Below are 14,225 nucleotides of genomic sequence, written 5' to 3'. Positions count from 1 at the left end.
AGAACCTGCTGGTGACGCCCGTGCCCGCCAACGCAGAGGAAGCCAAGGACTCTCCGTGGCAGGTTAGTCCCGTCCCTGCCAAAGCCGCCGAAGCCTTTCATCTACTACGGCTATGGTCGAAAAAACTGTTGTTTTTTTATCTTTCCTCTCCTCCTTTTCCTGTCCTTTCTCCCCCTGCCGTGACAGAGCCCCCCTGGAGTCATGATGGTAGTTCGCTGTTCGGCCTCTGTTTGTTTTTGTTTTGTTTTTTTGCATCAATGAGTTCTGTATATTCCTCTGTGGGGTGTTTTTTTTCCCCCTGTTTTCTTCCTTTCTCCCCTCTCTCCTGCTCTGCCTCACTCTCTCCTCTCTTTCTCCTCTCTCTCCTGCTCTGCCTCACTCTCTCCTCTCTTTCTCATCTCTCTCCGTCCTTTATTGTTGTGGAAGAGCCCCTGTGATCATGTTGTCATATGTTTTTTCCCCTCCCTCTCTCTCTCTCTACTCCTCTCTCCCTTCCTCCCTCTCCCTCCCTCCCTTCCTCCCTCTCTCTCCTCTCCATCCCACCCTCCCTCTCTCCCTCCATCCCTCCCTCCCTCTCTCCCTTCCTCCCTCTCTCCCTTCCTCCCTCTCTCTCCTCTCCATCCCTCTCTCCCTCCCTCCCTCCCTCTCTCTCTCCCTTCCTCCCTCTCTCCCTCCCTCCCTCTCTCCATCCCTCCCTCCCTCCCTCCTCCCTGTATGATTGGGACCAGAACCTGTGTGTCCATGACGAGGGGTCGGGCCTGTCTCTGGTGGGTCTGCCTGCCCTCCAGGCCCTGCTCTACCACTGCCAGTTCTTCCAGCACACAGCGGCCATGGCTTCGGCCTGCTTCCGCGGCCGATACACCTTCAGCCTGCAGCCCTCCGGCCGGGTCAACACCAGCCCACAGGACCACGACTCAGAGGGTAATGGACTGTTCTGTTCTGTCCACCCACCTGCTCGCCTCATTCACAGGGTTCCCACCGGTCCTTGAAATCCTTGAAAAGTTTGTGAATCTGAGGAAAAAGAAATCAATGTCTTAAAAGTTTTTGAAAATAGACATGGGTCATTGAAAGTGCTTGAATTGCCCTCTCTCTCTCTCTCTCTCTCTCTCTCTCTCTCTCTCTCTCTCTCTCTCTCTCTCTCTCTCTCTCTCTCTCTTTTTAATTGTTGTCTGTGAGCGGATAGTTCCTATTATATACATTCTCATCTAGATCTGTCTCAAACTATGCCGTGTTGGGTCCTTGAATTTGAGGGAATTGAGTCTCGAAAGTCCTTGAAAGGTGCTTGAATTTGATTTCAGAAGGTGTGGGAACCCTGCATTCATTCATACATTCATTCATTCAATCACTCATTTACTCAGGAGTGTGTCTGTAGTTCACTAAGTGGATATGACATCATGTGTTGTTGTTGTTGTTAGAATTAGTGGATAAAAACTGTGACTATGAAGATTCTACCCTATTATTTGACCAATGGACAGTTTGTCTGTATGTGTGTGTGTGTGTGTGTGTGTGTGTGTGTCTGTCTCTGTGTGTGTGTGTGTGTCTGTTTCTGTGTGTGTGTGTGTGTGTGTGTGTGTGTGTCTGTTTCTCTGTGTGTGTGTGTGTGTGTGTGTGTGTGTGTGTGTGTGTGTCTGTCTCTGTGTGTGTGTGCCTGTTTCTGTGTGTGTGTGTGTGTGTGTGTGTGTGTGTGTGTGTGTGTCTGTTTCTGTGTGTGTGTGTGTGTGTGTGTGTGTGTCTGTTTCTGTGTGTGTGTGTGTGTGTGTGTGTGTGTGTGTGTGTGTCTGTTTCTGTGTGTGTGTGCTTGTGTTTTATTCTGTGTTCCAGACGGGGATGACTCCCTGAGGTTGTGGAGGGGGGCTGCCCCAGGCCCTGTGAACCCCAGCAGAGCCTCCGGCACCCTGTCCACCTCCAGCACCCTGGTGAGTGCTGCACTAGACCTCACCAGACCCTCCTTCATGTGTTTTTCTGTGTGGACGAGCACACCGTTTTGTATAAATTGATCTTGACAGTCAATCTGATCCTGGCAGGCCAGAGCCTGTGAGGCTACCTTGTAATGAAGCGTGACTGCTGCTTGTATTTTGTCTGTTCCAGATCTTACCTGGGGGGTCTGGTCAGCACTCCCCTGTGCCACCCTCCCCCCTGGGGACTACCCATGATACACCTGCCAGCAGGCTTATGGCTCAAGGTACTGTGTGTGTGTGTGTGTGTGTGTGTGTGTGTGTGTGTGTGTGTGTGTGTGTGTGTGTGTGTGTGTGTGTGTGTGTGTGTGTGTGTGTGTGTGTGTGTGTGTGTGTGTGTGTGTGTGTGTGTGTGTGTGTGTGTGTGTGTGTGTGTGTGTGTGTGTGTGTGTGTGTGTGTGTGTGTGTGTGTGTGTGTGTGTGTGTGTGTGTGTGTGTGTGTGTGTGTGTGTGTGTGTGTGTGTGTGTGTGTGTGTGTGTGTGTGTGTGTGTGTGTGTGTGTGTGTGTGTGTGTGTGTGTGTGTGTGTGTGTGTGTGTGTGTGTGTGTGTGTGTGTGTGTGTGTGTGTGTGTGTGTGTGTGTGTGTGTGTGTGTGTGTGTGTGTGTGTGTGTGTGTGTGTGTGTGTGTGTGTGTGTGTGGGTGTGTGTGTGTGGGTGGGTGGGTGGGTGGGTGGGTGTGTGTGTGTGTGGTCTAACCCTCTTAGTGTTGTCTTTTTTTAGTGTAGCCCATTTTGTAGTGTTTAACAGAGGCTCTGAGCTTTATTAACATTCCGCCAATGTCTCTCCTTCCTGACACTCTGGTAAAAAACCTGACATTGATTTCCTTTCAGAACTCTCTGGTCTGCTGGCTGCTGACATTTCCAGCTGTATCTTGCAATACTTGTTAGAAACTACAAAATAAACCCCTACCCCCTCAAAGCCCTTTCATAATATCTGGTGGTATTTACCACCAATGAGCACAAACGTCTGTGCGCTAGATCCTTAACCACATTTAGTCTAGTTTTCACGCAGTCACCGAAACAACCTACAACAACCTAGAACCTACAACAACCTACAACAACCTACAACAACCTATAACAACCTGCTGCTAAACAAGTCAAAGACCCAGGAATTCATCGTAGACTTCAGGAGGAAAAAGTCAGAGATCCAGCCCCTGCTCATCGACGGAGAGAGCGTGGAGAGAGTCTCAACCCTCCGATTCCTGGGACACAACATGCGGGATGACCTGGCCTGGAAGGACAACACTAAAGGCACCATCAAGAGGGCACAACAGCGGCTATACACCCTGAGATGCCTCAGGAAACAACACAACAAGCAGGAGATACTGATGGCCTTCTACCACGGCGCAGTGGAGAGCATCCTCACCTTCGGCATCTCCAACTGGTTCCACAGCTGCACAACAGCGGAGAGAAACGAGCTACAGAGAGTCGTGAGAACAGCACAGAAGATCACCGGCGCCCCCCTCCCCTCTCTGGAGGAGCTGTACAACACACGCTGTCTCAGGAGGGCCTCCAAGATCTCCAAGGACCCGACCCACCCTGGGCACGTACACTTTGTCAAGCTGCCCTCGAACAGGAGGTACAGGACCCCGGCCGCTAAGACAAACAGACTGAAGGACTGCTTCTACCACAGGGCCGTCAAGGCCCTGAACACAGAAAAGGCCTAAGTTCTGGGCCCAGGACAGTCCGGACGGATTGTATGGCAGCTAGTGCTGAGGCACAAACATGTACATTTTCAAGCCTGCAAACTGTGACACTTTAAAATAATGTGAAAAAATACTTTTTTGTGCAATATGACAACCCTAGTTGACTATCTGTTCAGTATAGTACAGTGGATTGTGTACATAGCCTTTATTGATGTAAACCAGCTCCTTACCTTCTTGTGATTTTATGCATCTATGCTTTTTCTAAAATGTGTTTTCTTTTTCCTTTCCTAACACCAGGGGAGCCACCCCTCCAAATTTCGTTGTTTGGTACCTGTACTGTAGCAATGACAAATAAAGTCCATTCCATTCCATTCCAAACCACAGACCGATATCGAACACATGCATGTGAACAGGTGTTTGATTCACATCTGTGTCGGTGTGTCTGTTTTTGTAGGTCAGAGTGAGACAGACACCAGCGACTCCGTCATCTCCCAGGATTCCCGGCTCGGCGACCCCACCGCCGAGACGTGCGTCATCGTGACCCCCGACCTCCTCTCGGCGCTCTGCGGCCTCCTGACCAACCTGCTGGTCGTCTTGCCGGAGTTCACCCTCAGCGCCCTCCGACACAGCCAGCTCCTCCAATCACTGGCCAGGTCAGAGGTCAACACACCTGACCTGCTCCTCCGATCAATCACTCAAGTCAGACTTAAGACATATATTTGACTACGCTATTTTAACTTGAATTGTTAGCCCCTGTGTTTTGAGTTCTCTCTGTCTCTGTGATGTGGTAGTTTGCTGGACGCAGGGACCATCAAGAGATGTCTGTTTGAGCTGAAGGCTCCAAATACACTACCAGGAGACCAGGCAGATATAAAGAGCCAGGTGAGTAGAGTTCCTGAGTTTAATCTCAGTCGATATGTGATGTTAAGAGGTCACATTTTCTTCCTTTTTTTAAAGTTATTTTTTCTGAGTGGGGGCAGTCCCACTCATATTTTTCATTTTATTGGACAGATTCAGTGAAGACAGACAGGAGAAGAAGGGAGAGAGAGACAGAGAGGGCACGTCAGCAGGACATGGGCCGGATTTGAACCCATGCCGACATGGGCATATGTGTGCACTGTAGACCGCGGTGCTAGACCACTGGACCACCGCAGGCCACGAGGTCCCATTTTCTTACGTTTCTATTGTTTACACAGTCATTAGTTATAGGAATCGGTAAGCGAGACTGTTGAGGAGTACAGTGTTAGTGTGACTAGAGCACCCTTCTGTTGGTGTTAGTGTGAGGTTTAAAAGCCCATGCCAGACAGTTTTGCTTCCTGGTTTTTTCTTTGAAAGAAACGACCTAAAGAACAGAAGCACCGGCGTGCACTTAGTGGCGTAGTACACTAATGCGCATACCGCTTAATAATCGCAAGGTCCCTGGTTCGATTCCGGGCCGTCGGCATGTCCTGCATGTCAATCCTCCTCTCTCTCTCTCACCCATCCTTCCTGTCAGTCTCTACTGTCTCTATCCTCCTCTCTCTCACCCCCATCCTTCCTGTCAGTCTCTACTGTCTCTATCCTCCTCTCTCTCACCCCCATCCTTCCTGTCAGTCTCTACTGTCCTTATCCTCCTCTCTCTCACCCCCATCCTTCCTGTCAGTCTCTACTGTCTCTATCCTCCTCTCTCTCACCCATCCTGTCAGTCTCTACTGTGTCCTCCTCTCTCTCACCCATCCTGTCAGTCTCTACTGTGTCCTCCTCTCTCTCACCCATCCTTCCTGTCAGTCTCTGCTGTCTCTATCCTCCTCTCTCTCACCCATCCTTCCTGTCAGTCTCTGCTGTCTCTATCCTCCTCTCTCTCACCCATCCTGTCAGTCTCTACTGTGTCCTCCTCTCTCTCACCCATCCTTCCTGTCAGTCTCTGCTGTCTCTATCCTCCTCTCTCTCACCCATCCTTCCTGTCAGTCTCTACTGTCTCTATCCCAATAAAGCAGAAATGCCCTAAAAACATAGTTTTTTAAAAGAACAGACACACTGAGTGGTGGTGACATTTAGTCATCCACAGAGCTATTTGGGGAAAGTAACACAGACGTAGCTAGGAGCAACACTGGAATGTGTCAAAAGGTTGTGTGACTTAGTCGCTAAAACTCGAGTCAAAGGGGGGGTTCAGAGGGTTATATTTGACTCGCTATATTTGGGCGCTAACTTTGCAAACAGTCCAGCCACATCACATTTATGAGGATACACATGCTTTGAGCTTGGACTTGAGTCATTGTGCAAAGACATTGTGCCCTGCACCAGGAAGTCATATCAGCTACGTCAACATGATGGATGTGGGCCGTACGTTTGTGTAGTGGTGGTTGGGGCCCTGACAAACTTTATGAGCTCATACATAAATGGACTGACTTATATAGCGCCTTATTCCAAACCACTTTACAACGGCCTCTCATTCACCCATTCACACACCCATTCACACACCAATGGCGGCAAGCTGCCATGCAAGGCGCCGGCCCGCTCTTTGGGAGCAATTTGGGGTTCAGTGTCTTGCCCAAGGATACCTTGACATGTGGCCGAAGTCAGGGCTCGAACCGCCGATCTGCCAACCTTGCGATCGTTAGACGCCGGCTCTACTCCCTGCGCCACAGCCGCCCCGCCATACATACTTGTCATACATTTTAAATGCTTTATTTATGTCCACATAAATACAAAGTGCAGGACATTAAGGACAAGGAACACTATCAGTGCAGTCAGTTCATTGGGAGACATTCATTTACGTTTGTGACTGTACAGCAACCGTCGTACACATAATATTAACACAGAGGATTTTTCAAATGTGGGTTAACAGATACAACAGCATTACTGTACAACTATATCTACTCTAAGGGTACAAAAAGCAACGCTGTTTCCATATTGAGCGGCTACCGATAATAGCAGATATAGAGTAATACCTTGCTAACTGTTTAGCCTTTCTCTTGGAGATGTGGGCCGTCTGAAGGCCCCATCATACATACATACAGTACATACATACAGTACATACATATCCACGTACCTGTGGCTGAGGTGTTGGCAGATCTGAAACTGATTAGAAGATGGAAACATTTTAATTAGTATTTTCATTATTTCTGTTATGGAAGATGTTTGTTTTTTCGCAGCAAAACCATCAAAAAACTCTGTCTGGTGATATCTAGGTATCTGTCTGGTGATATCTAGGTATCTGTCTGGTGATAACTACAGTATCTAGGTATCTGTCTGGGGATATCTACAGTATCTAGGTATCTGTCTGGTGATATCTACAGTATCTAGGTATGTCTGGTGATATCTACAGTATCTAGGTGTCTGTGTTTGCTTACCTGTCTGTTCCCACAGGTCCTTACACTGCTCCAGTTCCTGTCCAGCCTCAGCAAGCTCCTGCAGTCATGTGTCATGCTGAGCCAGGAACTGATTGGTCAGATGGACTTCCTGAAATCGTTGCTGGCCAGTGTGTTCACTGTCCTCACACTCAATACCAAAGACTTGGGTAAGAGAAGAGGCTTGTGTGTTTGATATAGGTCTGGATTCTCACCATACTGAATAATGGTAATAATGGTTACATGCAACAAGTATAAGACTTATACCATTCCTATGATAGAACACATTTATGTGGACATCAATACCTGTTAGGGTTGAACGTTTGGGAAGCTTTCCGATAATTTCCAAAGTTTCCATATTGAAACCCATAGGGAAACATAGGAATTAACGGAAAGTTTCCCAAACTTATGGGAATTTTGCAACCGTAATGACTGGTCTACTGAACTTATTTAGTCTTATTTAGACTAGGCTTAATTGTCCAAATAACTTTTACTTAAAGTTAAATATTTCACTTAAATAACTAATGACTGTTTTGAACATTAAAGCATTGTTACCATTTCAAAATCACTCATCAAAACTGACCTGAATTGCTTACCCAATGGCCATTTCAGCGACATAGATAGAGAGACAATAACAGTTATTTGCATGATTTTACATTAGTTCTGTTCGTTAATTTGCTGTTATTTTATTTGAATGGGATTTTTATTTTTATTTTTTAAAGGCCCTAATGTTAAAAATCGACTTTGACCCTCGCGAACGATTATTAGAATAATCGATTATTCTGTCCCATCCCTAGTTAGGTATGTAGGCTAGCCTGTGCGTCCCGATACAGACATTTGGAACACTCTTGTGCGTAACTCGATTGCTTGTTACAAGCCAAGAGACATCAATTTTTGTTTTGAAAGTAGTTTGCATGGTAGAGCATAAGGACTTTACTGAAGTGATTTTGAAGAAGTGAACTTGATATGTATGCAAATGACTGACCTACTTGCATATATCTCTATATCTGTGCGTGTTCTGTTTGACTTGTTATCAAGCATTGATGCTTCACATTTGACCACATACTTTTTTTTGCAGTAGGCTATGTACACTTACACCAATTATTTAAAGTCAATATGCTATATTCAATATATAAGCTCTTTAAAATACTTAATGTGGTATTCAAATGATTCTCAAGTCCTGGCTAAACACAACCAGTTTGTTATGTTTCGTGTGGTGTTGATCTAACTCAGTGATTACGCTGTTACACTAACGTCAACACATGGAGGTCTGCAGACGTCACTCTGGGTACTTTGGTTACTGACGAGGGCCCAGGGCTTCTAGTGTTAAGGACATTGCATTGAGGTCTCCAGTATGAGCTCATTAGTGGTAAACAATTCACACTGGCCCTCGTTGATGTCTTGTTGTTTAATGAAACGCTATTTAGCTCTATCTGCGATCTCCAGTGTAAAGTCTGTGTGTGTGTGTTTGTGGTTGGTCGGGCCTCTCCTCAGACGCTGGTACCCGGGGTTGGGTGTGTGTGTGCTGGGCAGACGTGTTGATGCTCCTGGCTACTCTGGTGAGGAGAGACAGTGCTGTGGCCTACCCATCTGTCTCCGCTGCTTTGGGGAGCTGCTGGCAGGCATTCACAGGTACACCGCTAGCAACGCTACTGTGTGTGTGTGTGTGTGTGTGTGTGTGTGTGTGTGTGTGTGTGTGTGTGTCTGTGTCTGTGTCTGTGTGTCTCTGTGTGTGTATTAGGGTTAGGCAGTAATACAGTATACTGAGGTATTTGAAAGTTGCAACGTTGTCCGTTTCAATACCGTCATTAAAAAATGATCTTGCGCAATGTGCGCATAAATATAATAAACGTCTTAGGAGTGTTTGTCCAGCACCACTGTCTGCGTGGTTGATGATGCTATGAAAGTGATGACAGAACTTTTTTTGTCAACAATGTCATTTGTCAAATAAATAACCTGTCAAAAAAGACTAACTATTTATCATATCATAATCGTGTACCACATGACACCTTCTCCTTAGGAGCGAGAATTATAAAAACAGAAGGCGACTTGGAAAGTGAGTTGGTGCATAAAAAAAACCGTTGGCAGCATTTCAGGTTCCGACTGAATCCGAGCCATACAGTGGGATTGTGATTCCTGCGGTAATACTGAATACCGCAGTCCAATCTGGTTTAACGGTGTCAAAAATTGGATACTGCCCAACCCTTGTGTGTGTGAATTTTTGTGTCTGGGGATGATGCAGGTGAATTGACAGACGTTAATGTTGTGGCAGTGCGTGTGCTTGTGTGTGCTTGTGTGTGTGCTTGTGCGTGTGCGTGTGTGTGTGTGTGTGTGTGTGTGCGCACCTAGCTGCATGCGGTGGACAGATGCTAGGGACTGAGGGAGTGTGCAGTGTGTCCCTTCATCCTCCTCCTCTTCATCGTCTACCACATTGTGACTAATGTGGCTGCGGGGAAATCTGATGAGCCCTGTGAAAGTGAAAGATTAATGCTGAGCTCTGCTGTGTGTGTGTGAGAGTGCGTGTGTGTGTGTGTGTGTGAGAGAGCGTGTGTGTGTGTGTGAGCGTGAGCGTGTGTGTGTGTGTGTGTGCGCGCGTGTGTGTGTGTGTGTGTGTGTGTGTGATAGAGAGAGAGATTGATTAGGCCTATTGTTCGGTACAATGGTGTGTGTTACAGTATGAAGGGCCTTAGGCATGAATGAATCTCCAGGCTGCGTAGGTGATGTTTCTTGTTCTCCTAATTAGGGATTTGGGGATGTGCTTTTTGCCTGGTTGCAGGATATGTATTCATTCATTAAATAAAACAACCAGTTACTCACCTACTCTACTCTCTCCATCTGCCTTCTCCCCCCTCTTCTGAGTTTTTGTGTTTCTGTCTGATTGTGTGAGTCTCATATCTCAACATGTGTACATACTCTTTGTATGTGAGTATAGAGTACTTGCATACATGTCTCTACATGTGTGTATTGTCTTTTGTATAAATCGCGTGTGTGTGTGTATGTGTCTCACTATCTTTAGGTACCTTGTCTGAGTGTGTGGATCAGGCGTGCCCTCACCCTCCCCTCCACACGGCAGTGTTACATTTCCTGTGTGTGGTGCTCTCTGAGGAGGCAAAGAGACGCTCCCTAGAGGTCCCCACACCGGGCCCTGAACCAGTGACCCCCCCTCTGACTGAGACCCTGAACGGCGCCCCCGGTGGTCAGCTGTGTGAACTACTGCTACAGGTAACAGAACCCTACTAAACTCAATACACTTCATGACACTTGATATCAATACCATTGAAAACACATTTTCTTTTTAAAATATGAGTGTAGGAAATGACTGTGTGGAATATGTTGTCTCCTGGTTTGTATGTCAAGAGTTTTGAGAAGAGGTCATTCCAGGACCCTCTGAAGAAGATGACAGCCAAAGCACTGATGTCTCTGCTAGCGTGCAGCCCCTCAGCTCAGAACCATGCGTCTACGGGTAAGACTTCAAGTAGATTTTGAGATTTACCACAGAATCAGAATGGAAGGGAGGGATGGATGGAGGGAGGGAGGGAGGGTGGGATGGAGAGGAGAGAGAGGGAGGAAGGGAAAACCGTCCCCAAATAAAACCGTGATTATCAGTTCAACCGTGGGATTCAAAATCACATCGTTGTAGGGCTTTGACTGAACCACTCATTTCAAATGATTACACCCTCTCCTTTTTTTTGCGAACCTACTCAAGCACTTTCCATGAGCCGTGCTGAAAAATGCGATTCAAATAAATAAATACAAACAGCGCTAAAAATACTTGTGGTTCGTAATTGAGACTATGTCGGGGACAAATTCAACTGTGTACGGCAAACACTGCACGTTCAGATTCGGTTAAACCAAAAGTCTCTTTTGTTTTGTTGTTTTCGCTGTTTTGTCTGTGTGCTTATGTCTGTTGCGTACTGTAATGTCTCTGAAAACTAAATAAAAAACACATTGAGTAAAAAAAGAAATAAAAGTCTCTAGGAGGTAAGTTAAGTTTTCAATGCTCCATATTTGTTGTGCTCAGGAGGATCTTCAAGAATATTCACGACCCTGGCTGCTGTAGCGCTCCTGAGAGCATAGTAATATTTAGTGTCATCCCTTTAGCTGTAATCCCTCGTAGCGCGATTACCTCTACCAGAACTCCAGTCATTTCAGAGAGACTGCATCTGCCGTGTTTGAAAAAAATTAAAAACCCAAACTAGCTTTGGAAATCATCACAATACGAGTCAGAGGGAACAAAGAATACAGAGACTTTGGTTGCAGTGAAAAACACAGTGTCCGAGTTTTAATCAGAGTTTAGCAAAGTTGATGCTAGTTTAGCAAACCTCCCCCTCCTCTACTTCCTCCTCCTCCTCCCCCTCCTCTACATCTTGCCCCTCCTCTTCATCAGAGACTGACATGACGTTTGTCGTCTACCCCTTCTATAGTGTCTATTCAAACCTAAACAGCCCAAACCAAACGCCTGCAGAGTCACTGACTCATCACAACGGCCCATTGTCGGAGCCAGGCCTGAGCAAACGATCCTTCAACATCATCACATCGTGTGTGTGTGTGCAACCGCTGTGACGCACACACACACACACATGCACGCACACACAAATTGATACTGTCATTGTATCCTGGCTGATTTGTCACTTATGTCCTCTAGTATTGTCAATGTTTTATGTTTAATCATTGTCTTGTGCTGCAATGTCAGGATCCGAAGCCTACCTCACTTACCTAATGTGACGTCACAATAAAACTTGAAACGTGAAACACATGCACACACACACACACCCACGCACCCACTAACTCATTAACTTGTTCAAACACACACGCACGCACGCATGCACAAACTCATTAACACACACGCAGGCAAACACACACCCCCACACACACACATACACAGACACACACCCCCCCCACACTCACACGAACCAAAATACACTCCTCCAAATGGATCCACAAATACACTCTCCAAATATGGAAAATAGGCCAATTATAATTGTTTACTTGATGTTATAACAGAACCAGGCCTGACTCACACCCACACACACACACACACACACACCCACTGTGTTCTGCCTTAGCTGAGAGAGCTAGGGGACAGACAATATCGAACCCAGGTCTGCTGCACGGAAGACCCAAGCCTCTACCATTAGACCAAGAGAACTTCCTCAAGGCCTGAGGCAGGGCTCCCTCTTCACTGGCTGGCTGGCTGGCTGACTGGCTGACTGACTGGCTGGCTGACTGGCTGACTGACTGGCTGACTGGCTGTCTGGCTGACTGGCTGGCTGACTGGCTGTCTGGCTGACTGACTGGCTGGCTGGCTGACTGACTGGCTGGCTGGCCGACCAACTGACTGACTGGAGAGCTTGGCTCAAACAGGGTTCCCCTTTCCATGCTCTCTCTCTCTCTCTCTCTCTCTCTCTCTCTCACCCAACCCTAATATGTAGTTCTCAGATATGTAGTTCTCACTCAGCATCCTAAACGTGCAACCACGGGGAGTTTTAACACTACAAGCGCCGAGGCTGTTTCGCCTACTTTTAGCACGCCCTCGATGTCAAATGACCCCGTGGTCTAGACATTGGGGCATCTGTTACTGAGAGACAACGGTCGCTAGAGGACGCCTCCTGTCCATTAGCCCTCCTCCGCTGCTCCGAGCTGACGGCAGAGTGCTCAGAGCGTCCCCGTTGGAAAGTCCTTGATAACCACACGTAGACAGTTCCCCACTACATCCTCTTATTAGCATTTGCCGCAGATGACTCGCCTACACGACCCGCAGATGTCAGACGTTTTGTCTGTCTGCCCGTAGTATAAATCATTCCTGCCTAATGTTCAAGGCTACTGTATTTCGTGAGAAGGAATAATACAACGAGTCCCTGTCCCTCCTCCTCCCATTGTGTTATTCTAATTATGAGCTTCATAAGTGCTGTTTGAAACTTAATATTCTATGCACTCAATACTTGGCCGGAGCTCCTTTTGCACAAATGACTGCATCGATGCGGCGTGGCAAAACTCTGTCTGTCTCACTACCATTGAAATTGATAGGCGATAGCCAGTACATCATTTAGCATATGAATAAAATAAAATAATCTTATTTAATCCAATCAGGTTTTATATTTTATTCGGACACATTTCCATGCAAGACAGAAGTAAGGTTTTTGGGTTTCAGTTGGATAATAATGGCAGACTTTATTTACATATAATATAAGCAATAAGTAGAATAAATGGGCAGGAACTGAACTACACTGCCCAATCGGAAACTGCCGTTGGGGAAACCAAGTATTTGCAAGTAAATAAAAATGTCTCTCTGTCTCTTCATTTGTTTGAAGTGTTTGAAAAGTAGTACAAATATCCAACCATCAGCAGAAACCTCACGTAGGCTATAATACTATTAATATTATAATATGTAATATTTGCAAAAAAGTTTCATGGAACAAATGAAATGATAAGAACTTAATATATATTATATATATTATTGTCATATAGCCTGAATAAATAAATATCATCAGGACAAGCAGAGAATTCTAATAATTCAAGTAAGACAGACCAGTAAGAGAAGAACAATGGGAGACATACTGTACAGTTGATCATTTCATAACTGTCTGTCCATATACATATCTTAATATCCTATCACTATTGATATATATATATATATATATATATGCTACAAATATCAATCTTATTCACTGAATCTAATTCAGCACATGCAGGCTAATGCTGAATTAGATTCAGTGAATAAGATTGATATTTGTAGCATAAACACATCTTATTCACTTCTTAGTGTCCCCCTGCGACCTCTGCTGATATTGAAGAGCATTGCAGCCTTGGAAAAAAAAGATGGCAGACAAATACTAGCGCAAACACACAGAAACACAGAAATACTGCAACATCGCTTTATACTAGCAAGATTTTGAAAATGTAAGGGTACTGGGTGGTAGAACGCGTACTGTATATCTAGGAAGTCATGAAAGGTGGGTCCTGAAATTTCATCGAGTGCAAAGGTAGAATTTTCTTTTTTTAACTCACTAGGTCAAATTACCCCCCATCCATGGCGGTTCTAGTGTTAATCAGATCGTCTGTGAACAATGATGTGGATTGCTATGTCCCCCCCCACCCCCCTTCCCCCTCCCCTCTGTCTCTGTGCTGCAGTGGGTTTGATTGACAGCTGTGTGGAGCAGATGAAACAGATCCAGAACCAGCTTCACCTGGAGTCTGTGAGGCCCGGCAGGTCCACACACAGGAGGAAGGTGAGGGGGGTGACTGTTTCATTTTCTCCTGTTGAGTTTAACCAACGCTTTGTAGTCAGAGACATAC

At 46.1% G+C, this 14,225-nt stretch overlaps 1 protein-coding gene across 1 annotated transcript in view; it reads left to right on the top strand.

Moving 5' to 3' along the window:
- Positions 1-14,225, top strand: part of rttn (rotatin) — a gene marked incomplete at both ends in the record, with an annotated part of 56,946 nt that overhangs the window by 33,409 nt on the left and 9,312 nt on the right. The window contains 11 exons of the mRNA XM_080543615.1: positions 1-62; positions 729-921; positions 1,822-1,916; positions 2,089-2,182; positions 4,055-4,253; positions 4,392-4,482; positions 6,949-7,099; positions 8,424-8,561; positions 9,946-10,151; positions 10,287-10,392; positions 14,061-14,158. The exon at positions 1-62 is cut by the window's left edge and continues 16 nt beyond it. Coding sequence (XP_080399741.1) covers positions 1-62; positions 729-921; positions 1,822-1,916; positions 2,089-2,182; positions 4,055-4,253; positions 4,392-4,482; positions 6,949-7,099; positions 8,424-8,561; positions 9,946-10,151; positions 10,287-10,392; positions 14,061-14,158 — 1,433 coding nt within the window. The remainder of the gene's footprint in view (positions 63-728; positions 922-1,821; positions 1,917-2,088; positions 2,183-4,054; positions 4,254-4,391; positions 4,483-6,948; positions 7,100-8,423; positions 8,562-9,945; positions 10,152-10,286; positions 10,393-14,060; positions 14,159-14,225) is intronic.

Source organism: Nansenia antarctica (genome assembly GCF_963989245.1).
Source record: "Nansenia antarctica genome assembly, chromosome: 12".
NCBI lineage: Eukaryota > Metazoa > Chordata > Actinopteri > Argentiniformes > Microstomatidae > Nansenia > Nansenia antarctica.
The sequence above is the reverse complement of the archived record's forward strand: the minus strand, read 5'-3'. Positions and strand labels throughout refer to the sequence as shown.